At 67.2% G+C, this 24,949-nt stretch overlaps 1 protein-coding gene across 1 annotated transcript in view; it reads right to left on the bottom strand.

Moving 5' to 3' along the window:
* Positions 1-24,949, bottom strand: part of IPO13 (importin 13) — a 29,765-nt gene that overhangs the window by 3,110 nt on the left and 1,706 nt on the right. Inside the window, exons 2-15 of the mRNA XM_090048223.1 lie at positions 18,477-19,213; positions 14,210-14,350; positions 13,917-14,058; positions 11,792-11,958; positions 11,503-11,623; positions 10,504-10,651; positions 10,117-10,298; positions 9,777-9,803; positions 9,158-9,292; positions 8,652-8,795; positions 8,039-8,119; positions 7,473-7,610; positions 7,114-7,210; positions 5,293-5,345 (exon numbers count right to left, since the gene is read on the bottom strand). Of these exons, the coding sequence (XP_089904349.1) occupies positions 5,293-5,345; positions 7,114-7,210; positions 7,473-7,610; positions 8,039-8,119; positions 8,652-8,795; positions 9,158-9,292; positions 9,777-9,803; positions 10,117-10,298; positions 10,504-10,651; positions 11,503-11,623; positions 11,792-11,958; positions 13,917-14,058; positions 14,210-14,350; positions 18,477-19,213 (2,313 nt within the window). The remainder of the gene's footprint in view (positions 1-5,292; positions 5,346-7,113; positions 7,211-7,472; positions 7,611-8,038; positions 8,120-8,651; positions 8,796-9,157; positions 9,293-9,776; positions 9,804-10,116; positions 10,299-10,503; positions 10,652-11,502; positions 11,624-11,791; positions 11,959-13,916; positions 14,059-14,209; positions 14,351-18,476; positions 19,214-24,949) is intronic.

The raw sequence follows: 24,949 nt of genomic DNA, 5'->3' as shown, positions 1-24,949 counted from the left end.
AGCAGAACGCTCTGCGATGGGACGGGCGGTGGAGCCACGATGGAGCGAGCCAGGGGCTCTGCCCAGCTGCAGGCCAGGGAAGGAGGTGGGCAGCTCCAGGGGAGCAAGTCTTGATTCCCAAAGGCCCCCGAAAGGCACCGGGCTTGCAGGAGCACAGCCCTGCTGCACAGGATGAGCCGTGGGGGGACTTCCAGCAAGGGCAGGACGACAGAGGAGGGGGTTCTGGAGCAGGGAGGCCTGAGAAAGGAGGGGATGGTCTCGACAGCCAGGGCAAGAAGGCTCCTAGCCAGACCACGGGAGTGCAGAGCAGGGCGGCTGTAGGATGGGCTCCCGGGACAGCCCCGGCCGCTCAGCGGGGATCCTGCATCCTGCTCAGCAGGGCATGCATACCACGGAGACAGGGGGGAGCTGAGGTTTCCTTGTCCAAAGCTGTTGCTCTCCAGGGGAGCGGCAGAAGGGGGCAGTCCCCGGGAGGGTCCGTCCCACAGCTCCAGTGCTGTCCTGTCACCGACTCCAGAGCCAGGCCCGGTGAAAAGTTGCTGCCCACCGGCTCCAGGGTGAGGGAGCAGCATCCCAGGCTCCATCGGCAGCTGCTGGAGGCGGGTGGGCAGCAGTGCGGGGGCTGCAGCATCCTTCCCCGGTGCACAGCCATTCCAGTCTCACCCGCTTCCTCCGTGGCTCTCGAGGGCCGTGTGCCATTGCAGCAGCTGCCATCAGGCTGTTCAATTCGGAGCGAGGGAAGCCAGGAGCAGGGGATGTGCTGGGGGCTGGGCCTGCACCACCAGGCTGTGGCCAGTGTCCTTGCCCCAACAGGGCCCTGCCTGTGCAGGCAGGCACCCTCTGAGACCTAGGAGACCAGAGGCCCGGGTCCTTCTGCTGGAGCTGATGCCCTGGATCCCGACGACTTGGGTCATGCAACGTGCTGCAGCTGCAAGAAAGGGAAAGCTGTTCAAGGCTGCAGCAGGAGCATCAGCTGCAAGACCCGAGAGGCAGGAGTGCCACGGTGCTGGGTAGGCCTCGCCCAGGGCATCGCGCCTGCAGGCCTCACCAGGAGCGTCCCATGCCGTTCTGGGCTCCGCATTTTAAAGAAGACGTGGAGACATTAGAGAAGGTTGAGGCAGGCAACATGCATGATCCAGTTTGGGAAGAGGCTGCACAAGGAGAGGCCAAGAGAAGCAGGTGTGTTCAGCTTGCGGAAGAGGGGACAGGTGGCAGGGGGGGTGACAGCAATATCCAAGTACTGGGCAGGCACCGTAAAGAAGAGGGAAAGCGGTTTTTCTCCCTTGCTGCAGAGAGCACGATGTGGACCAACAGCTTGGTGGAGCAACGTGGGTGTAGGTGGGATCTCAGAAGGATCTTCCTTGCTGTCAGGGCCGCGAGGCAGGGACACAGGCTGCCCAAGGCAAGGGGGACTCTGTCACTGGAGGTTTCCAAAGGAGGCTGGATCAGCATGAGACGGTGGAAGGACAGAAGGACGGCAGGCAGGCGAGGACTGTCTGCGGTTGGCTCTGGAGCACTCCGGTGAACCACGGGCGGGAGAACAGGTGACTCAACTAAGGTGAGCAGAGCAAGAGAAGTGAGGTGGCCTTGGCGGGGAGACCGTCCCACCCCAGCAAGGCCACGCCATTGCACCCCCAGCGCGGAAGGGGAGACCTGAAGCGTTTGGGTGCGAGCATCCAGCACGGCTGCGCTGGGCATGGCAGTGGGAGAGCGTTCGGATGGAGTAAAGGGCAGCAGGGCTTTGCGGACAGGTCACGGCATCCCCTGGCACAGGGGCCACGGTGCTCCTGGACCCATCCAGCAAGCCTGGCCAGCAACTCACCCACAGGTGAGAGGATGCCAGCCCCAGACAGTGATGGTCTGTGAGGCTGGACTCAGGCAGGGAAGGAGGGAGGGTGCCCAGGATAGGTAGCCCGCAGGCTTTTGGGCCCTGTCTGTACATGCAGTGCGAGGCTGCTCTGTACCGTGGCACCGCATGGGCAGGAGCCTGGCTTCCCATGGCCTGAGCCCTCATAGCACACGGCCTCACCCTGCAGCCAGGACACAAGCAGGCATGTCCTGGCTGTGGACAGATTGGCAAACCAGTGAGTGGTGTGGACGAGGCAGCTCAGACAGCAGGGCCCAGTCACACCAACATGCGCACAAGGCACGTGCTCAGGATGTGCCCACTGCACAGGGGACTAGGTCCCTAAATAGGTCCAAAGGGTCACGGTGGGCAGATGCTCCGAGAAGGGCCGGCACGGGGGTAGGAGGTGAGATGGGAGTCCGCTCCCCTCCCGGGGCACTGGGGGCAGCAAGGCTGCGCCGACACTGGAGACAGAAGAACAGGGCGAAGGGCTGGAGGAAGTGCCCGCAGGCGTGCTCGGTGCAGCTGGCCAGAGACAGCTTGAAAGCAAAGTCCATGTCTCCTCCTGGGAACAAGGGCTGGATGTGAGCACGTGGACAGCAGCCAGAGTCATGTCCGAATGGGAAGCAAGGGGCAAACCGTGGGCAGCGAGGGGTCACTCCAAAGTGCCGTCCTCTCCGTCTGCAGGCCGCTGTAGCAGAGTGCCCGTCCGGGGCTCGGAGCAGGGCTCCCTGGATGGGATCCTCTGCTGGCACCAGGCAGTGTCAGAGCGGGGGCTGACAGTCTTGCTGATCTCGTCTTGCTCCGGAGCGAGTGCCCTTTCCTGGATGGCGCGGGCCAGCGCGGACGGGGTCGTGCTCCGTCCCACTGCCACGTACCCACGTCTCATTGGGACGTCCCTGCGCAGCGACGTCCAGGCCTCAGGATGGGATTCCAACCTCCTCCGTGCAGAGCAGCTCCTTCAGCTCCAGGCTGGGCTGTGGGAGGCCTGGCCTTGGCCTTCTGTCTGGAGGAAGAGCACGATGGCGGGGGAGGAAGAGCTACAATGGAGGACGCATGGGGACCAGCAGCAGAGCCTGCGCACATTCGCCGTGGGTGCAGGCAGTGCCTGGACACGGGCAGTGCTGACCAGGAAAGCACCATCCCTGTCCCTGGCACGAGCAGCAGAGGGGCACTGGCCGGAAGGGAGCGGGCGATGCCCGTGAGAGGCACGTGGCACCTGCGGTGCTGCCGTCAGCCCCCGCCGCACATGCCCGAGGGACGCCCAGAGGAAAGGGCAGCGACTTCTAGAGGCCGCCAACCACTGTCCAGACAGCTCACAGACTCCAGTGGGGGTCGGCCCCTGGGCAACAGCAGCTGGCTCTGCCCGCAGGTGGGCACGGGGAGCCCACGGAGCGGCTCAGGTCTGAACGCTCGGGCTATCGGTGCCGACTCCTGCCCAGTCGAGGCAGCTCCGGGCTGCAGGGGCCGGACGCCACTAGAGGGGGATAGCGACTCGCAGAAGGGAACAGGCCTGAAGCCCACAAAGACCTGCCTTGGTCCCGACAGCCTCCGCCACCGCCGGACAGCTCAGCGCTCCTCCAAGAGATGCCACCAGACACTGCACCCCTGCCCCCACCTCCCCATGCCTCTCACCAACCAAGACCAGAGACTGCGCGGGGCACAGGAGCTTCTGCCTATGAACCAGCCCAAGACCAGAGATGCTGGCTGCTCCCAGAGCTTCAGCCTGCACTGTCCCCCGGAGCTGCAAGGCTCCCAGGGGCAGCTTAGCAATGCTGGACCCAGGAAGGGGGCAGGGACGGGGGCAGCTGCAGCCGGGAGCAGACACGGCCGCACGGGGGTCTCCCAGGAGAGGCGCGGAGCTCCGTCCAGCTGGGAGCAGTGCAGGACAGGCTGGCCTGCCTCGCGCCCCCGGCAGTGCAGACAAGCCCCTCAGCCACACACAGGCCGGGGCTCGGCACCAGCACAGCACAGCGAGCATGCGGGCAGACAGGCACCGGGCACCCCGGCACTCCCCAGACAGGGCAGGCCTCAGCACGCCCTGCACCAGAGGCGACAAGCAACAAGCCAGCAGGTGCAGCCCCACCTGGCCCCAGCACCGGACAGTGGTGGGCAGCTGGTGCCCCCGAGGCAGCCAGGCTGCAACCCCAAGCACTGCTGCATGCCCTCTGCCCAGCACTGCCACATCCTGCCCAGCCTCGCAGCCACGACCCAGGCCAGTGCCCGAGGATGCAGCGCAGCCCCACGCTGGTGGCTCTGGAAGCATCGTGCTGTCGTGCCAGGCTGGGGCAGGAGTCAGACGCCCAGATGCTTGGATATATCAGCCAGTACCCTGACAGGCTCCCGGAGCCAGCACACGCCTAAGCCGACTCCCGTGCTACAGCTACAGCACGCTGGGAAGGCACTGCCAGCAGCCCGTCCTGCCACGGCCTCCCTGGCAATGCCACACCAGGTCAGCGGCCAAGAGGCGAATCCTGCACCCATCCCCAGACGTCTGTACACACACCGCATAACCGGCCCCGCCTGCTCCCAGCTGCAGAAGCCTCCACCCCGCGCTCCGGCCTGGCAGCGAGGCGGCCGGCACGTGCCCAAGCCAGAGAGGCCATCTCTGCCCTCCTGGTGAGGAAACCGAGCCTGCGGGAGCAGAGGAGCCAGGCAGCTCCTCCGGACACAGCCTCTGCACAGCTCTGCTTCGGACAGTGCCTGGCCCGCCTGTCGTGTCGGTGCCGCAGGATCGCTTGGGACCTCAGAGCTGGCCCGTGGGGTGACAGGCGCCTGCTCGGAGCAGACCGGCTGCTGGGTGTGGGACTGTACGGTTCTTGGAGGGACCCCTGATGTGCAGGCCAGCCTCACGCATCCAGGGCCTGGCGAGGAACATGAGGAACCCCAGACGTCCCGCTCCCAGCGCCTGGTGGCTCCGACCTATCCCCGGTGGCTGCTGCCTGTGGGCACAGAGAGGGGCTGCCTTGCTGGCCATGCAGCCTGGGACCGCCCTCTTGGCCAAAAGCCGCCCAAAGCAGTGCCTGGGAGTGCCAGCTGCCAGCGAAGCCAGCTTTGTCCTGCCGCGCAGGCCAGCAGGCACGCAGGTGCCCCAGCCCTGCGGGGCCACGGCAGAGCTGAGGCTGGAGGAGCAGAGAGAGCCCGTTTGGCGCCCTGGCCTTCTGCAGGCCAAGTGCGGAGGTGGGAGCAGCAGCCCGGGGGCGACCCCCGCCCCCCGAGGCCGATGAGGGGGGCCGGCAGGGCCAGAGCTGCCCCGGGACTAGCGTGACCCCAGGACTAAAAGGAGAAGGTTTTGTTTTCAACTTCCACGGAAACAGATGGAGAAACTCGATATTCAACTAAAAGGAAAAAAACGTTGTCAACGGAAAGCTAAAAATAGGTTTAAATTGAATTAAAAAGAGAAAGAGAGAGAACGGAAAGTGAATGAATAAGAAACTAAAACACACCTGTGCCAGGAGTTGCATAAATGAATCAACAATATCAGGATGATCCCTGGGCCCTAAAATATAATAAAGATGTAACTTAAGAGAAAATCATACAAACAGCAACTCAACATCATATAGTTATGTGGTACAGAAAGAATCTACAAGTGAAAACAGGAGTGGGGGAGGGCAGGGGTGGCGGACGGGGAGGGGATATGAGCAGCTTGAAGCAAGTTAAAGAAACAAAACGTACAAAAATCATGAAACTTGAAGAACCCAAGAACAGAAAGAAACGGCAAAGGAAAGGGTCTGAGGCCCCCGGGGTCTGTGCCAAGCGCCCGGGGGCTGCGGAGCCAGGGAGGTAGAGATCGCTGTGTCCGTGGAGGGGGGGCGGGGGGGGCTAGCTGGGCACCATCTTGGCAAGGAGGAGGAGGAAGAGGAGGAGGAGGAGGAGGAGGATTCGGGCTGTGGCACTGAGCCACGCGGTCCTGGAAGGCTGTGAAGACCTGGTGAGACCGCCACGGGCGATCAGCAGTGCGGGCAGCCCGGGCTCGCACCTGCTGCCGGGGCCCGCGGCTGGCCCAGTCCCGGGCCCTGAGGCTGCGCTGTTTTTGCCGTCCGCTCTTAGTCCGGGGCCCTGAGCCGTCTCCTGGGCAGCTGGAGACCTCTGCAGCCCAGCCGCCACCAGCCTACCTTGGCGCCCGGCGCTGCGCCAGCCCGGCTGCGAGCTCGCGGGGCTCGGCCTTCCGTCCCGCCTCGTGTGCGTGTGTGTCCCCGGCACGTGCACACGCTCAGGAGAGCCCGTGTCCTGGGTGGCCACAGGGCAGGGGCCCGGGCAGCTTTCTGCAGCTGGCTCCCGACCCAGCACAAGCAAGAAGCAGAGAGAGGCCGGCGCTACCCTGAGCCATGTCTGTGCCCATCCGGGCCGAGAGCAGCCTCTTGCCTCCGACTCCCGCTCCCGCGACACCTATGCATCAGCCCGGGCCCGGCCTGCCTGCCCACGACCCAGTGTTACACCAGACTACCCTGCCTGGGGAAGCGCCAGCCCCTCACCCCCACAGGCCTTTGCAGGGGACAACCGTCGCCTTGCCCTGATGTGGGGCCATGACCACGAAAGGGAGCACGCCTTCAGGGACTGGGCAGAGCGTGGCCCGAGAGCCGGGACAGCCCCAGCCACCAGGCTGGCAGGAGCGGGCAGGCCTGGCTCCAGCAGGGAAGCAGAAGGCCCGAGCGTGCCGGGCAGGATGGGGACAGGGAGGCGGAAAGGAGAAGCAGGGCTGGGGCTGGGGCTGGGGTCCCCTTCGGGGGTCTGGGCTGTTCCGCGCAGGGGAGGAGGAGGCAGGCACTGTCCCCCTGCCCCTGGAGGTGGGGCTGGGCTGAGCCAGGCTCTGGAGAGGTGGCTCCCCCGAGCTCGGAGTCCCTCTGCTCGGGCCCAGGCTCGGCTCTGGGCCAACTCCAGGCCCTGCCAGGCTATGGGGCAGGAACACCGACACCTGCGCTGCGGTAACCCTTCGTGGCCACCCCCCTCCAAGGCTGCATGGGGACAACTGGAGCACTCCAGCACCTGCTGCTCGGGACTGCAGGGCCTTGCCAGCGCCGAACCAGGGCCCCCATCCCCACGGTGGCCCGAGTCGGGGGACACTCGCTCAGTGGCACAGGACAGGCTGGCTGGCGCCCTGAGCCCGCAGGGCTGCATGGTAGGGTGAGGGACACCTCTTTTCCTGCATCCTCCACCCACCTTCTCTCAGGTGAACCAGAGCAGACCAGCCCCGCTAGCCGGCCTGCTCCCAGATCCCCGCGCCCCGGCTCGCCCTCGCCCGGCCCGCAGGACTGCTGCGCACGTACCTTGCTGGAAGAGGGTGAGTGTGACCGAGGTGACCAGCAGGAAGACAGCCTTGATGGGGGGGAAGTGGGCGGGCTCGTTGGCAAAGATGTGAACCAGCTTGGGGAGAGACAGGACATAGAGGGGCTGAAGCTCCGACCAGCCGGCAGCTCCAGCCAGGCCCTCGCCTCCCCGCTCAGAACTGCCACGAGGCCAGCGACCACGGTGCCGGCCCTCCCGGCCATGCCCTGCCCTGCCCGCAGGGGCCAGGGGTGCTGGGCTTGGCTCTCTAATGCTGGTAACTGCCCGAGCCCTGATCCCACATGCTTGCTGGGAGCCAGGTGCCATCCCACCGCTCGCCCCACATCCCCCTGCTGCATACCTGCCGTGTGAGGTCGATGGCAGAGGCCTGGGGGATGGTGCTGTACATCTGGCCCAGCATCTCGCACAGCTGCGGGACCATGGGGGCGAAGTCGTCGAGCAAGGTCTTCACGGACTTCTCGAAGATGGCGCAGACAGACTGCGGGGACAGGAGGGGCGGTGTGGGCACGGGGTGGTGGTGGAGTCGCCTGTGGCAGGGCAGGGGCTGACCCGGGCACTCAGAGCCACGCCTGATGCCGCTTCAGTGGCAATGCCCCCGAGAGCAGTGGGTGCCCCCCTGGCCGCGCCTCCAGCAAACCCAGGCAATGCCAGTCCTGAGTGAAGTCAGTCCCAGCAGGGACACGGGTGAGCAGGGCCAGGCCAGAAGTGCAGGCAGAGCGTGGAGGAGGGCGGGAACCTGGCCTGAGCCCAGTCGAGCAGCCCCCGCCAGGTCAGGGCTCCTCAGACCACCTTCCCTGAGGCTGCCCCGTTCGGGGCTGTGGCCTAGCCCCGCCCCACACAATGCTGCTGCGTGCTGCCCACAGTGAGTGTGCAATGGCGCCAGTGCCTCCCACCCAGAGCCATTACCTCCACCACCTGGGCGTCGTTCAGCCACTTGCTAAGCACCTTCTGGATGAGCTGGAAGACTTGCTGCAGGACCACCACCACCTGCTGGAGCGAGAGGGGGCTCAGGGCCAGGCCGCAGCACAGCCGCCCGGGGGCCTGCCTCAGGGGTGCCCAGAGGGCGGGAGGGGGTAGCCTGGAGGGTTTCCCAACATGGGTGCATGGGGGTAGGGATGGGGTTCACAGCCTGTGGGCACACAGATTTCCCTGGGCACCTCCTCCTCCTCAGTCGACCCAGCCCCTCCTGGCCACATCCTGACTCTCTGCCAGCCCTGGGCCCTGATCCATGAAAAAATTACCCTAGATCCCTGTGCCCAGCCCTGGGTGGGGCAGACACCACCAGATTGTGCCAGCGCCTCTGCCCCAGGCTGCAGTGTGGGTCACGCCACCCGCCTATGTGCCCTCCCTGTGGTAGCTGGCTCGGGCTGGGCCAGAGCCTCACAGGCAGTCAGTCTGTCTGGCAAAGGGGGCAGGCTCAGCTCCTAGGAGACGTGGCCAGGCAAGACCCCGCTAAAACAGTGCGAGTCCCTCCTGCAGTCTAAGGCAGCCAGGAGAGTGGCATGACCACAGCACGCACCGGGTTGGGCCCCTGCTGCAGGGGCAGCTTCTTGGCCTCGGCAGCCTCGTGGTCGTCATCATGGTGGCTGATATCCAGCGTAGTGAAGAGGCTGGACAGCAGGCCCAGGATGTGGATGATAGCCAACTTGTTGGAGGGGTTGGGCTGCCAGGGGAAAGCGAGCAGTGAGTCCGCAGCTGTGGGACGCGTCGGGGCCCACTAGGATGGGGGCAGCTCCTTGTATTGCCCCAGCTTCAGCAGTCTCTGGGCCACCCATGGGGCCCCTGCCCCAGCTGGCACTGAGCCTCCACCAGGACACCTAAGAGCACCACGTCTCCCTGCTGGGAGGGCTCCGGGAGAGCTGGGAGCCAGGTGCCAGCACGCACCGTGCAGCAGACCTCAGCCCGCGGACGCAACAGTGAGAGCACGAGTTCCCCACGAGCCAGGGTGAGAGCAAGGCCTGCGGGGGAGGCCGAGGGCTTGGCTGGGCTGGTCGGGGCCCACACTCCACACTGCGCCCAACTCACGGTCTCATCGGCCAGCTTCTCCAGCTGCTGGATGTAGGGGCTGATCAGGGAGTGCAGGTTCTTCAGGATCTCCTCTACCTGCAGCGCTGAGAGCAGGAAGCCGAGCGCCTGCATCAGCCACATGCACTGGCTTGTCTGGAGGGCAGAGGAGGGAGGTCACAGCAAGGTCTGGCACCAGCCTCTGAACCCCGCTGGCGAGCACGCACAGGGAGAGAGAAGGCCAGGGGACAGGGTGCACAATGAAGCATCAAGCAGGTTTCTGTGGTGCCTGTCCCAGAGCTGGACAGCCGGAGCGCTCAGAGCTGGTGCGGCAGGCTGGGCTCTGGGGCAGGTGCCCGCCCCTTGGCCGTCTGCTTCCTAGCACCCATCCCAAAGCGGGGTGGCTGCTCTGCAGCCCTTCAGAGCTTCTCTCTGCAGTGCAAGACACCAGCCCTGGGCCCTGACTGCCATGCTTAGGCTGCACGTGGGGGCAGCAGGGCCCAGAAAGGGGCGCACTCGCACCTCTGCGCAGGGAGCAGCTTGCCTGGGTCACAGCCAGGGGCACAGGCCCACGAGGCTGTAGGCGGGCCCACCCCTCCACCCCCCATGTGCACAGACTTGGGGAGGGAGTGAGACTCACCTTGTGGATCTGCTTCATTAACACCTCCTGGGGGGGAGAGAGAGCAGCGGGTCACTGTCAGGGGGCACTGGGCAGGGGTAAGGCATGGCGGCCAGCAGGCCCCACGGACGGGCACCAGCCACGGGCGGCCTCCATGGGAGCCACAAGTACCACCCCGAACGCAGCCCCCCGCATCACCGGGCCCGTCGGAGGCAGGAGCAGGGCAGGGGCTGCAAAGCCGTGTGAGCCGGGTCAGCGGCACGACAGAACCAGGGCAGAGCCTGCCCAGTCCAGAGCTGCCGGAGCACAGGCCGGCCCACGGGACACGCCCCAGCCCCAGGTCCCTGCCCTAGCCTCGCACCTGGGACACAGCGACGATGTTGGCGGCATAGGGGGGCAGGTCGTACTTGCACTCCCGGCAGATCTTCTTCAGGGTGGAGACGCTGGAAATGGAGAGCTCGGGGTTGCCCAGCGCCTGCAGCACCAGCGGTAGCACGTTGTTGATCATGACGGGATGGTCAGCCAGCCACTCGGACAAGGCCCCTGCGGTGCGAGGCGGGTCAGCCACGGGGCGGGGCCACGCTCCCCTCCCAGCCCCCACCCCACTGAAGCAGGAGACGGCCTGGCCCTGCAGGGCCCAGGGCACGAAGCCCAGCGGTGTGAGCCCCAGGTAGGGACAAGCCGCTGGTGGGGCGGGTGGGAGCAGAGGGCAGCAAGGGGGGGCCTGGGCTCCCCCATGACGCCTCACCGATAGTGAACATGACTGTGTCGGCCAGCTGCACGTTGCTGATGCTGATGCGGGGGATGAGGCCGATGAGCCCGGGCACCACGTCCGAGTAGTTGACGTCGATGGTCTCGGCGATGGACTGGAAGCCGTAGAGCAGGGCTTCCGTGTGCTGCGGAGAGGTGCCTGCGTCACAGCCCGGCCAGGGAAGCGCCCCCCTCTGCCCCCCACCTGGGCCCACCCATGGCTCCCACCTGCGAGCAGGGGGAGCAGGGGCTGGGGGCTGGGCTGGGGGCACCAGCAGAGGCTCCTTGGATCTCTTCTTGGGCCAAGGGAGGGTGCTGCCTCCCAGGGCACTGCCTTCCTTGCCCCACTGATGCACGAGAGGGCTCAGTCAGTCCCTAGGATGGGGCAGCTCAAGGAGCAACCATTTCCCTGCCCAGATGGTATGCTGCCCCTGGCCCCCTCCCCTGACACCACACACAGAGGCACCAGCTCTGAAGAGGAGCCCCAGAGCAGACAGGACAGACCCTGGGCCAAGAGCTGCCGGGACTAGGCCCTACTGCATACTCCAAATCACCTGCCTGCTTGGCCAGAGCCTGCCAGACCAGGGGCCCCGGTGCTCACTTCACCCCCCGACCCCCAGGCAGGGAGAAGGCAGCTGCAGGCATGTCCCCCTCATCTGCTGCCCGGGACCAGCAGTGTCTCAGCCTGGTGGGTCCTGGCCATGCTGCACCTGTGCCAGGTGCTGCCCGATGCAGCCACGGGGGGCCTGCACCTGGACGGCAAACAGCCCCACAGCAGACAGTGATGAACAAGGCAGTGCTGGTGCTGGTGCTGTGGGAGCTGGCCATGGGCCGGCTGCTGGGGGTGCCGGTGAGCCGGTCCAGGCCAGTCAGGCTCTCGGAGCCCTGCCCCGCTGGTCAGGGCTGCCCCGCACAGTGCACCCCCAGTGCCCCCACCAGGGCAGCGCCCCTCCATGCCCAGCACAGGGATCTGCTGGACCTGGGGCTGCTTGCTCACCTGCCAGGAGGACGGCTGCTCCGTGCTGGTCAGCAGGCGGCCCAGCTTGTCGTAGAGGCTGCTCAGCAGCTCCGCGCCCAGCATCTCGTAGACGTACATCAGGGTGTCAGAGATGTCCACCCTTGGGGGGGAGGGGGGGCATGGAGTCAAGCACTGATCCCCCCACGCTGCCCCGCAGCCCCAATCCACACTATCCCCACCAGGCACAAGGGAGACCCCAGGGCCCCTCGCGCTAAGACAGGAGCTGGGAAAAGGATGCGTGCGTGCGCCCCCCTGCTCCCCGGCACACCTGTATATCCGGAACTGCTCCTTCTCGTCCGAGGACCAGAACCCGTATTCTTCATCTGAGGGGAACTGAGCCTTGTGCAGCAGCACGTCCACCAGCTGGAAGTACACGGGCCGGTACACCTGCTGGTACACTGCCTGCTTGTCCGGCTCGAAAGACAGGATGTCATCCTGGGGAGAGAAGGGGAGACCGGCTGTGCTGGGCGGGAGCGCAGGGCAGGGCCAGGCCCTGACAGCCCAGAGCTCTGGGGGGCGAGGAGCTCCCCAGCCCCTGCTCAGCGCCGCGTGCCCTCGGGGACGCCTGGGCACCGCGTCCCTGCAGAGCGCCCTGGCAGCCAAGCCAACCTGCAGCCCCCGTTGATGCCGGGCCCCCACCGTCACGCTCCATCTTCCCTGGGCCCCCGTGGCCAGACACCGGCAAGGCAAACTCAAAGTCCGCTCGGGGCTGTGGGGCTTCCGCTACGCCCAGCCCCTGCGACACAGCCAGGCTGCTGGACGGATGGTCCAGGGATCTGTGCTCCTCCGCGGGCTGCCCTGAGGCTGAACCAGAGCTTCAGCCCGGTGCTGACACCGCCTCCTCCTTGGCTCACGCGGCACCAGCACGGCCGGCTGTGGAGCAGAGAGCTGGAGCGGAGCCCAGGGTTAAATACAGCCCATTACCTTGGCAGTGGCAGGGTCAGTGCTGCTGCGCCCAGGGGCTGCGGCTCCCGGGCAGCGAGGTCAGTGTGCCAGGGCACCGGGCTGCAGAGCTCGAGGGCACTGACGGGACGGCACTAGCCCAGGTCACTCAGAGGGAGCGCGGGTGGCGGGCAGGGGAGCCGGCCCCCTGTCCTGCGGGGTGACGGCCAGCCGGAGAATCCCGCCAGCCTGGCTCCCTGCCCCCCTCAGACAGGGCGCGGGCCCGAGAACGGGGCCAGGCGCGCACGAAGACAATGCGTGACCTCATCTCCGCCGGCAGCTGGCACAGACACGCAGCGCAGAGCTGCAGTCAGACTTGCTGCTGGCGGAGGCTGGTGTGTGAGGGGGATTTTAATTAGCCAGGCTAACGAGGCCCGAAAGGAACAGGGTGGGGGGCGAAGCCAAGCCAAGTGGCTGAGGCCTCCGATGAAGGCCTCTCCCGCACTGGCAGGGGCTCCGGCTCCCCGCAGCGGTCAGGAGAGGGGGTGCCCCCGGACCAGCCAGCCAGGCCCCCAGTGAGACGCCAGCGCCTGGGGTCACCATACCCACTCCTAGCCACGGCCCCCGGGGTCTGCGAGGCAGGGGCAGGCCCACGGCTGCTTCCCTCCAGGGGAATGGGGCAAGGCGCTGGGCTGGCTCTGCGCCGCAGGGGGAGCAGAGAGAAGGGCCTGAGTGCCCAGGCCCTGGGGCTTGCTCCCTTCTAGCTGCTCATCCAGGCCGCGGCCGGCCCCAGCACAAGACCCCAGCTCTGCCCTGGGAGACTGTGCTTGGCTAGGGAGGAACAGGCTGCAGCCCCCCAGCTCTGCCCACTGCCATGGAGAAAGGAAGTCCCTCACTCATTTTCAATCAAACGTCAAATCACTTCAGCTAGATGCCCCCTTGCTCCCCTGGAAACCACTGGGATGAAGGGGACCTGGGATGGCCCCCAGCTTGTGGCCACTGAACTAGAGCCTAACGGGGCTGTGGCCACGGGTTCCTCCAGCACCAGGGGGTCTGGGGAGCTCAACACTGCTCCCAGCTGCTCCACCAGGATGCAGCAGGGACGAGCTCCTCAGCCCGAGCCCCAGATCTGCCAGACATGGGGGGCAGCTCTGCAGGGCAGTCCTGTGGCACAGGGCCCAGCCTGAGCTGTAGGGGGAACAGGCGCTCGACGCCCATCCGTGCCCAGCCCCTCGCTGAGCTGCCACGCAGCAGCAGGCCTGGCCTGGGCCCACAAGCTCTTGCAGCAATGACCTGAGGCCAAGCAGCAGGGCACACGTGTATTTGCACGTGCCTTGACCCTGCTAGGGGACAGCAGGCAGGAGCGGAGGGCTGACTGGGAGAGGGCTGTACAGCATGGAAAACCAGAGGAGCTGCGGGCCCAGGACAGCAACCCTCCAGCCTGGTCCCCTGCCCAACCCTGTGCCCGGAAACGCTGGGTCAGGATGGGTGTCCCCGGGCACCAGCCTCACCTGCAGCGTGTACCAGAAGGTGAGCGTCAGGGAGCTGGTGGTCTCATTGACCGGGTAGTGCCCGGGGATGCCGGTGCAGAACATGATCATGTTGACCAGCGCCAGGAAGCTCTGCCAGTGCTCCACCTGGTCCAGCAGCGCCCTGTGGGGAGGCAGCGCGGGTCAGACTTCGTGGAGCCCGGGTAGGGCAGCTGCAGCTGGACTCGGGGCCCACAGCGACCCCATCATTGATATCCCCCACCCCCAGGAGGGGGGAATGCTCCTCACGTAGGGACGGCCCCGGCCCCGCTCACCGGGAATGGTTCTCGCCCAGGGCCACAGCGATGCGGCAGATCCCGTGTGACGTCTCCATGTCCCCGCTCTGCACAGCCTGGCGCAGCTGCTCCTGCAGCCCCAGCACCAGTGGGATGAGTTTCAGCAGGGTGTTCACGTACCTGTAGGGAGAGCTGGGTCAGCATGGGACCCTGCACTGGGACGAGGGCAGCGAGCTGCGCGGGGCTTGGGCTGCCCCAGCCTTTGCTCCCGGCCCCAGCGGCCCAGATGCAGAGCTCCAGTCTCAAAATCCTGGAGCGGCAGGGCTGGAAGGCACTGGCAGGGGTCACATCCAGTCCCAGCCCTGCCCAAACCAGCCCAGACAACCATAAACTAAACTAAACTCTACCAGCCCTCCGCTCCTGCTCTACTGTCGCCCCCGATGCAACATGGACATCACCCCTTGCCCCGGGAAAGCAGGGGGGTCGTGGCTGCCAATGTCCTGCTGCTGCCAGGGGGGGTCATGGATGCTGCAGGGAGCCCTGCTCCTGCTGCAGAGGAAGGGAAACCCCCCAGTCCAGACCAGTCTGAGCAGAGGGGAAGTCCCTTCCTGCCCCAGTGCGGCGCGGGGCTGAGCCTGAGCGCGGGGGCAAGACCCTCCCGCCAGGCCCCTGCGGGGTCGGTGCCAGCAGGAGCACTGGCACAGCCCCAGCCCCAGCCCGGGCTGCAGCAGCACCCAGTTAAAACGGCCCTGACATGTGGAGCAGGAAACAGGGGGGTGGGTCACAGGGGAGGCTGAGGAGGCCTCTGTGGCCCGGCAGACAACAGGCACGTGGCAGCCCCAAGGCCTCTGGGCACCAGCAGCTGCACGGGGGCCTCACGAGGACATGCTGCCCCCCCGAGCCCGGCTCGCGGCCTGGCGCACGGGCACCCCCAGGCAGCAGCAGCAGCCCAGACCGATGCCCCCGATTTCCCTGCGGCTGCCAATAAGCGACTGTAACCATGGCAGCCGGCGGCGAGGAGGAAGCGGGCGGGCGGCCCCCGGAGACCGGCTGTGCCGGAGGCTCCGCGCCCGCCTGCCACTCACCTGCCTGCCCGGGCTCATCCGGAGACGCCGGGCGCACCGCCACGGCCCACGTCTGCCCCCTCCGGGGCCTGGCGCTCGCCTGTCCAGGGGCGGCCGCTCCCCCAGGCCTCGGCAGCCGACAGGGACCCACGTTTCCCCGCCAGGGCAGGAGGGTCCCCGGGGTCTCAGAGAGGAGGGCGTGAGGGGCCCTCTGCTACGGGCGTGCTGCTCGAACGGCCAGCCTGCCCTGGGACGGACGCCAGGGCCTGGGCTGCAGCCAGAGCATGCGAGGGTCCAGGACAGACAGACCTGGACAGACCTGGGGGCAGCGGGGGTCGGCATCGCTGGCCGGCTGGGGAGCGCTCCCCCAGATGGGGCTGAGCCCTGGGGCTGGACAATGGGAAAGCGAGGGGAGAGCAGGGCCCCAGGGACCAGCCAGTGCTGCCCGCACGGTTCCTGCCAGCTCAGCTCCCGCCAGGACGGATCACCAGCATCCAGAGCCCTGCAGGACCCCTTCCAGCCTGCTCCTAGCTAAGGGCTTCATCTCCTTCGCCCCGCGTCACTGCTGGCGGCTTACCCTGCCAGGCCTGGTGCAGACGACGGGCAAACTGTGCCCACCGGGCACACGGGGGGCAGCCCTGCCTGGCTTGATGCAGCCGGCTGGAGGCCCACCTGTCCCACGCCCAGGGGACCAGGATGCAGCAGGAGCCTCCAGGACGGTCTGGAAGGGGCATGGAGGGCAGCAGGGTCCTGGGGGACCTGCCTCCGCTGCGGCCCTGCTTGCCACCTGGGATGGCAAGGGACTGCATGGGGTCAGAGGTCCCCGCAGGGCTGGAGATGGAGGACGGGGATGGATGCTGGGGTCAGCATGGACCCAGCCCTGTGCAGGGCTCGCTGCCTGATAGGAGCCAGCTGTCCAGGCCGGCACTGCAGCAGATGCGAATCCAGGCCAGGAAGGCGGCTGTGGCCTGAGGGGGGCTCCGGGAGGGGGAGGGGGAGGAGCAGGGCGCGGGCTGGAAGCTGATGCAGGGGACGGATGCGGGATGGAGACAGAAGCCTGCCCCGGCGCCTGCCGCAGGCCGCCAGAGCCCTGGTGACAGGCGAGCGTGCCAGCCAGCCCGGGCCGGCAGCAGGTCGTCCCCGCCACGGAGCAGCGACTGGGCTGGGGGAGCACGGGGCGCAGCTCTGGGCACGTGCACCCAGGTACTGGCGGGTGGGGGCCCGAGAGCCCCTGACGTGGGGCTGGGCCTCTCCGATACGGGAAAGCTGCAGCCCAAGCCATCCCCGCTCCGAGCACCGATGGCTCAGAACAGCCTAGCCCCCGCCTGCCCGCAGCCCGCGCTCCTGCCCCGGGACGGCTGGTGTTGGCGGTGGTGCCTGCCCCAGCCGCGCGGCCAGGCCGCTTGCTCGGCCGCTGGGCACCCGGCTGCCCTCGCAAGAGGGGGTGACACTGAAGTGGGGAGGAGGGAAGACCCCCTGCAACACCAGCCAGCTGAGGGGCGCACCCGGCATGGTCGCTGCAGAGGCTCGGATGCAAGGTCATGGCATTCAACGACAGTACGTGGGGATGCCCCGGGGACCGCCACGGGGCAGCCACGCCATGGGCAACCCCAGGCCTTGGTGGCACTGTTTCAGTGCAGCCAGGCAGAGCCGGGTGCAAGCCGGGGGCCGGGCGCAGGAGCGTGGAGGCAGCCCGGCCCGGGCAGCCCGTGGGAGCGGAAGGAGCCGAGTGCCTGCAGCTTCCCTGGGCTCCGGCTGCAGCGCCGGCGCTGCCGGGAGCTGCAGTGGCTCCCTCCCCCAGGCACCGCAGCCCCAGCGCGGCCCAGCCAGGCGGCACGTCCCGAGCTCTGCGGGCAGCCCCTGTCCCGGCAGGGCCGGACTCAGACCCCCCCCGCCCTGGCATCCGAGCGTGTGTGGAGGCCGTGGCCCGGCTGGCACATGCTGCGCTGGCTCGGCCCAGCCGCCCATTCCCCCTCTTCGCCGGAGAACGGCAAGGTTGCTAAGCAACTAAGAGGAAAATGTGGCCGACGGGAGCCTTGGAGGAGATGCACTTTCCCTGAAGGGGCAGCCGGCTCGGGCCTACGAGACAGCCCCGCTCAGCTCGCGGCGCCGGAGCAGGGCAGACCTGGGCCGCGTCTGCCCCTTGAGGGCAGCGGGCAGCGACGGGCGTCTCCCCGAGGCCCACAGCCCTCGGCCCCTGCCGTAGGGCTGATGGATGCTAGTGGGATCAACCAGCTCCTGCTCCTGCTCCTGTCCATCCCTCTGCGGGATGTCCCCAGCACTCGGGCCCCGCTGGGCTGGCTGGATGGGAGCAGCACATGGAGCCAGCAGCCGGGATGCGCTTGTGCCGGGTGCGGAGCCTTCTGCCACCGACCAGCACCACATGGAGACCGGAGTCCTGGAGCCGCGGGGCAGGCAGGGAGCTGTGGGGTCACATCCAGTCCAAGCCCTGCCGGAGGCAGGATCATCTCTGTCCAAACCAGCCCACACAAACCCCGTGCCCGGGCTCTGAGTAACACGACCATCGCCAGACACAACACATCGCACCTGCCCCTGCCCCCAGGAAAGGAGGGGGCCGCAGCCGCCAATGTCCTGCTGCTGCAAAGGGGGTTCATGGACGCTCCGGAGACCCCGGGCAGAGGAAGGTAACCCCCCCTTGCCCCAGTCCAGACCAGTCTGAGCAGGGGGGAAATCCCTTCCTGCCCCAGTGCAGCGTCAGTCTGATCCTGAGCGCAGGGGCAAGACCCTCCCGCCAGGACCCTGCAGGTTGGGGCCAGCAGGAGCGTTGGCCCAGCCCAGCCCCATCCCCAGCCTGGGCTGCAGCAGCACCCAATAAACACCCAAATTAAAATCTTGACACATGGAGCAGGGGGGTGGAAATTTCCCTCCCAGACCCCTGTAGCAACCAGCTGAGCCCGGAGGCCTGGGAAATCCCCATAGCAAAGCACAGGCACCGCTGCACCCAGATCATCCCCATCCAGCCTCTCCTTGCACCCCTCCAGGGATGGAGAGTACCCCCACTTCCCAAGCATCTCTCCCACGGCCTCCCTGCTCTGACAGTGAAGATCCTGAGGACTGGGGTTTCTCCCCCTGCCCCAGGCCTGTAGAGCCAACATGGCATCGGCATCCTGCCCCTGCCTGCAACCAGCTTGGGCAGCCGTGAACCTGGGGCTGCCCCCACTCTGTGCCACCCCCAGGCCCTTACAGGGGGTGACTGGGCCCCTGCCCGGCGGTGCTCTTACCTCTGGGCGTCAGGCTGGGAGATGGCGTTGACAATGGCCTCCACGGCCGTGTCGAAGAGCTCAGGGTCCTGCAGGGAGGCAAAGGCCGCCTGGATGAGGCTCTCGCAGTCCATGAGGGGGATCTCCAGCTGCACCCAGCTAGAGAAGCACTTGAGCACCTTCTGCTTGATGAAGCCAGGGGAGTCCTGCTGCTGCAGCAGCTGTCCCAGCAAGGGGAAGACGGAGCCGCACTCCTGCGCCAGGACGCTGCGCACCTGCCCCTTGCGGTACTGGGGCAGGCGGCTGGTCTGGAACTCCTCGGGCAGCACTGTCAGCAGCTCCAGGAGCGCCAGGCAACGCGCCCGCCCGTCCACGTTGGCGTCCTCTGCCTGGAACATGCGTACCATGTCGGCCACGGCGCAGGGCCAGGCCTCGGGCATCATGCTGAGCGCCAGAGAGGCCAGCGCCACGCACAGCCGCGTGAGCACGATCTTGGAGCCACCGGCGAAGCGGGCGATCTGGGCGAACAGCTGCGACTTGAGGCTCTCGTACTGGTCAGCCGGGATGTCATTCCAGTAGCGCGAGATCTTAATGTGGAGGGCGCTGGCGCCGAAGTACTGGATCTCAGGCACCTTGTCCATGTTGAGCAGAAGCCAGCTAAAGTGCCAAGCCTGGGGCGAGACCTGGGCCTGCATCAGCCATTTCTGCGCCAGGTTCTTGTTCTCGATGCTCGGGTCGTAGTACAGCTGGTGGAGCGCCTGGGGAGAGAGCTGCAGGTGGGCGCGGGGTCGGGCAGGGCCGTTCTGCCCCTGCCCAGGGGCGCCGGTCAACAGCGGGAGAGGCACAAACCCGCCCCTCAGGCCTGGGAACCGGCACACGAGCTGAGAGAGAGGCCCATGGGGCCGTGGGGAGCCAGCCCTTCCCACCGCCTCCTGTCCTCCCCATCCCGCCACCTGGGCCACAAGAGGCCGGTCCCCCTGTGTCCGACTCACCACTGTCACTTGTTATCACTAACACCCCGTGGCACGCGGCACCCGCACCCAGACCCCGGGGACCAACAGCCGTGAAGCTTTGCTGCCCGGGCACCTTTCCTCTGTCCAGCAGGCGGTTGCCATGTGAGCACCCAGGCACTGGGATCTGCCTGCCCACAAGGGCCCCTTAGTGCCCTGAGCCCACTTGACCCAGCTCACGAAGGGGGCTGGAGACCCGGGTCTAACCCCGGCTCGGGCACAGCCCCTGTCCTGGTTAGGACTCCTCCCTGGGGGGAAGCGGGTCCTGAGCACAAGCAGGAAGGCAGCTGCTGCCTGCCCCTGCTTCAGCCTTACCTGGCACAGCACCGGGCAGGGCTTCTTCCCAACCATCATACGTGCCTCAGTGCTTCATGGCAACACGTACCGTACTGCCACTGTCAGGCCCTGGCACCACCCCTCCCTGGCCCCCCTGCCAGAGGGACAGGACTGGGGAAGAGAGGGTCCAGCACTTACAGCCGCCAGCCCCAGGCCATGCCCAGAGCTCCCTGGCCCGTGCCGGCAGCCCGGGACACCTCCCAGCACGAGCCCAGAGAGCAGGTCACCACAGCAGGCAGGACAAACGACACCGGCTTCCTGGCGCAGCGCTGGGGCCTCTGGGGTTTGAGGCACCGAGGTGCTGTTACACGCGTGGGGAAGGGGAGACAGCCAGCTGGAGAGCCAGGCGGGGCTGGGAGCAGAGAGGGACCCTTGGGAGGGACGGAAGGACACGTCCGAGTGACCAGAACTCGGCCCCTGTCCCAGAGCCCCCCGGGAGCGGCCCTGGCCGTGGGGCTCCACGAGCAGCTCCCGTCAGCAGCCTCTCTCCCACCGAGCCCGGCGGCGCACGGCAGGGGGAGTGCCCAGCGCTGGCAGCGGGGCACTGCGCGCCCAGGGGCAGGGGCTGTGTCTGCCCGGCACCTCGCATCCGACCCTGCGCCTCCAGAGCCGGTGGCTGCTCAGTCACGCCTGGTCCCACATGCGGCGTGCAGCGCTGCCTTGCCTGCGGCCTCGTGCAGGGGACGTGCAGTGACAGGTAGCACCACGTGCTGCTTCGGGCGGGCAACCGCGCAGCAAATGCGCCATGACCAGCTAGGAAACCCGGCAGGGTCATGGGAACTTGCTGGCACATCCAGCTGCCTGCTCTGGGGCTCATGCAGCTGCAGTGAGGTCTGTGAGGGGCTCCAGAGGGGGCCTCACCCTCCCACTGGCTCCCAGCACGTGGGACGTGGTGCCTACAGGGATCCTGAGGTCTTTAGGAGGGACGGGATAGAGGGAGCGCTGCCTGTCCAGAACCAGGCACAGACGTGGGGCCTACGGCGCCCAAGCATGGCGTGTTTTCTGCAGACGAAGTGGCAGCAGCACCATCGGGCAGAGGCTGGCTGACACTGCGATGCCAAGCACAACACGAGCGCAGGGAATGGGGTTGTGCCAGGTGCTGTGCAAGCCTCTGGCGAGAGGCGGGCCTGGCACACTGCAGAGGGGCGATGGACAAGCACAAGGCCACCCGCCTGCATGGGGGAAAGGGAGGTACCCGAGCACTCCCAGCTGGACCGCCCAGACACTCCCGCCTCGCCCTGCCTCCCAGTCCAGCAGCGAGACGCGCAGCCATCGCTCAGCAACGTGCTGCCTGCAGAGCCGCGCGCATGACGGGAGAGCTCCCCGAGAGGAGAGCCGCGCAGCGCACGCACTGGGGCCCTGGAGAACTGAGCAGCGCATGTACCAGAGCCGCCGCCTCTCACGCTCTCTGCGCCCTGCAGCTCGTCACCGTCTCCGACCTCCCGGCTCGGAGGAAAGGGGCATCGGCTGCTACCGAGCACGCGAGCGAGGGGCATGGCCTCCAAATCTGACCTTCAGTGCTGGACGCTGCAGGGGAGAGAGCAGCAGGGGGAAACCTGCTCAGACCCAGTCGCTCTCCCTTCAGCCTCCGCTCTCTGCCGCCTGGAGACCGGGCACCACAGCCCTAGGTCTGAGCCAGGACACGGCAGCTCTCATGTTCGTATGAGATCCCCAAGCAGCAAATGCTCCAGGACAAGCACCTGGGAACCCAGCCTCAGCTCGCTCGCCTGTCACACGAGGCATTTACAGAGTCACAGAAGGGACACTGCAAGATCTTCGGGTCCAGCCCCCTGCTCTGCTGGATGGAAGACGAACGCCCTTTGTGGCAGGGGCCGGGGAAAGCTCTTCCTTGGGACTCCCCCAGGAAGGAGCCTTATTTGGCCTCCCTCTCCTGAGAGGACCCCCTGCAGCCATATTCCCTCCCCTGCCCCAGCGTGGGCCTCCAGCCGCTAATCAGAGAACCAGCTCGTTAACTGGGCAGCAGGGGAAGAAGAGGGCATGGGCCCAAGCAGGGCAGCAGCCGCGACCAGGAGGGCAGCGGGATCGGCTGGGCAGCCAGCCCAGTGCGGGGCTATTTTTGTGCCCAACAACACTGCCCCTGTAACCCTAGACCGGGTAAACAGCCCTGCAGCAGGCAGGCCGGCCCCCGGCTCAGGGCAGCAGGTTCGCCGGGGCCTGCCGTGCAGCGCACGAGGCCTGGGGTGGCCCCGTTCCCCCGCGCCGCGCACGGCCCCGCTCCCGCCGGGGGCAGCGAGCGATGCCAGGCACCAGGGTGCCGGCTCGGAGCCTGGGGCGCTCTGCCCTGGCACAGCTGCCACGAACGGGGAAGCAGCAGCAGCAGCAGCTGCCAGGGCCTGGCATCCCCAGAGCCCGCACCCCCGCTCGGCTCCACCGAGCCCTTCCCGCAAGCCAGGAAATAGCAACCGGTCTCCCGGCAGCGCCGAGTAACCAGCCTGGGGGAGACGAGGGCCCTGCCGGCTCCCCCGAGACCCGCAGCAGCGAAGTGCGAGGGGGCAGAGGAGCAGCGAAACACGTGGCGTTGCGCGTGGAGCCCGTGACAGGGCTCTGGGCCTGCGCCTGCGTGCTGCGGCCTGGCGCCCCCGGGAATCCAGGAGCTATGACCAGGCTCTGCCATGACTTCTGAGCCCAGCCGGCCGTGACCCGTCGCAGGGCCCCGCGACCACAAAGGGCACCAGGCCCAAAGCAGGGCACTGCAAGCTGGCAGGGGCGACGGCACTACCACATCCAGCTCCCCCCTGCTGGGGACCCTCCCAGTGCGCCACAGCACAGGGATCTGCCCCCACAGTCAGCCGTGCCACTGGCCCCTGCTTGCTGACCCTACATCCTGGCAGGTGCCCTGGGGCAGCCCTGCATGCGCAGCAGCGTGGCGGCACCGTGACCCATCCTCGCCTCAATGCCGAGTCTGTCCCACAGCCCCAGCACACCGCGCGCTCGCCCCTGGGAGACACGGCCCCAGACGCTTTTGGGGTGGGGGCCGGCAGGGCGGAAGACAGCAGTGGTCTGGCCCGAGGAAGGGAACTGCAGCAACACCAGCTGGGAGGGAGAAGTGTGCGGCTACGGCGCCTCCGCAGAGCTGGAGCGGGGCCCTGGCTTGGAGGCGCGGGGAGGCACACGCTGGTCTGGCTTGGTCTGCCTGCCCCCATGCCCTGGCCCAACCAGGCTCCCATGAACAACCCCCATGAGCCCCAAGGGGCAGGAATGGGCGGGCAGAGGCTTCCAGCCACCAGGGCCAGGGAGAAGCTGCGAGCCCCAGCGCTGGGCTGCCCGGGGGTGGGGGATCAGCTGGGAAGGGAAGCACAGCGGGACTCTGAAACGTCCCCAGGGAACCCCGCACCCTTCCAGCCCGGCCCCACCACCTCCCACCCACCCAAGCTACACCCCTCTAGGGCCAGAGCAGCCGCTCTCACAACGCGCTGGGAAAGAGCCCACAGCTCGGGGAGCCGCCTGGGCAGGGGGCAGGCACAGCCAGGGTCTCCAGGGAGGGCCCCCAAGCGCACTGGCCCTCTCCTGATTTTGGGGGGGTGGGTACAATGGGTGGCCAGCCACGACCAGCACAGGGGCTGAGGGGGGCCAAGCTTCCAGTGGGGCTCAGTGCATCTCTCTGCTCACCCCCCAGATGGGAGCACAGGATCCTCCGGCTGCCCTGTCTCGGCACCGCCACCTGGGGCCTCCGCGGCGGGCGTCTGTCTGCACAGAGGCCTCCCCCGTGCCCACTGGAGAGCGGCACGTGATGACTTGCAGTCACTGTGAGCTAGGCCTGCTCCTTCTGCCTGCTCCAGGAGACTGGATCCAGGACTCCAGCAGGACAGGCCCGAGGCTCCCCAGAAACAGGCGGGTCCCCACCGGCCCTGCGGCCGCAGCAGCGCCCAGCAAGAGCCATGCTCCCGGAGCAGCCCCGAGCCCTGCAGGAGCCCCGAACTGCCGGGCTCCACTGCCCGACCCCAGCCCAGCTCCCCGGAGCTGCATAGCTCGTGCGGATGCCCAGCCTGGGCAGCAACTCGGTATGTGGTACTCTGCTCTCTTCCCTCCCTGTGACTGAGGACCTGCCACCTTGACCCCCACCCGAGCCCAGCACGGCGCCCAGCGGGAAAGGGCCATGACAGCCGGGCAGGCCTGCGGGGGGCTGGAGGGGGGGAGGCCGAGCCTCCTGGGGGGCAGGCGCAGAGGCTGGACCCAGAGCGGCCCGGAGAGCTCTGCTCCAGCGCAGCCCCTTGCACCCGCGCATGCCGGGCTAGGCACCACCCCGGTGCCACCGACCTTCTCGCCGGCCAACATTTGCTTTATTGTTGGTGCACACAAAGGCACTGTCTGTGCATGCCCTTGGGGGGGGGGTGTTCAGAAGCATAATGATCCAGCAGCTCAGTACACGTGCAGATGGGGCTGCAGTGTGATGGGCCCCGTAGTGCCCACAGGACCCCCAGGACAGATACGAAAATCCCCCCTCCCGCTGAGGCGGCGGGTGCTGGAGCCAGGACACAGGTCGGAGGCTCCTGACCACGGTACTGGCTGACCCTAGGAGGTGCCTACCCCACACAGGCATAAGCAAGAGTGAGGCATGTGCCAGGAGATCCCATCTCCAGCGAGGGCAGGCTGGTGAGAGCCCCCTGGGACCCAGCTCTCCAAGGCGCCGCCAGACATTCAAAGCTCCCGACCCACCGAAACCATCTTGTCCTGAACCCCGGCTGCTGGCAGGGGACTTCTTTGCTCCTGGCTCTCCTCTGCCTCCCCAACCCTAGCTCTGAGTCCAGGCGGCACTGCTCCCACAAACAGCCGGGGCACGAAATGGGCAGGGCTGCCTGCTTCACCACCGCCCTGAACCCGACTGCAGCAGGAGAGCCCCTGTGGGGGCAGGGACACCCGGGCGGCAGGGTCGGGGAGCTATGCCCCCACCGGCGATGCCCCACAAGCTCTGCACCGCTGCAGGGCTGGGAACAGTCCGTCCCCGCCCAGCAAAGGCTCAGCTCTGCAGGCCCTGGGACCTTGGGCTGCTGCTTGTCCAGGGGCAAGACCCCGAGGAGACCCTGCTGCCCCCCCTTGGTACCCAGAACGGCCCGGAAAAAGCCGGTATCCAGCTCACCCCGCTCCCGCCACCTGCTCAGCGGCAACACAACAGATGATCTACTCGGG

The sequence above is a fragment of the Crocodylus siamensis genome, chromosome 5, assembly GCF_052110815.1.
Source record: "Crocodylus siamensis isolate JL-2025a chromosome 5, ASM5211081v1, whole genome shotgun sequence".
NCBI lineage: Eukaryota > Metazoa > Chordata > Crocodylia > Crocodylidae > Crocodylus > Crocodylus siamensis.
This window is presented reverse-complemented; position numbering and strand designations above follow the sequence as displayed.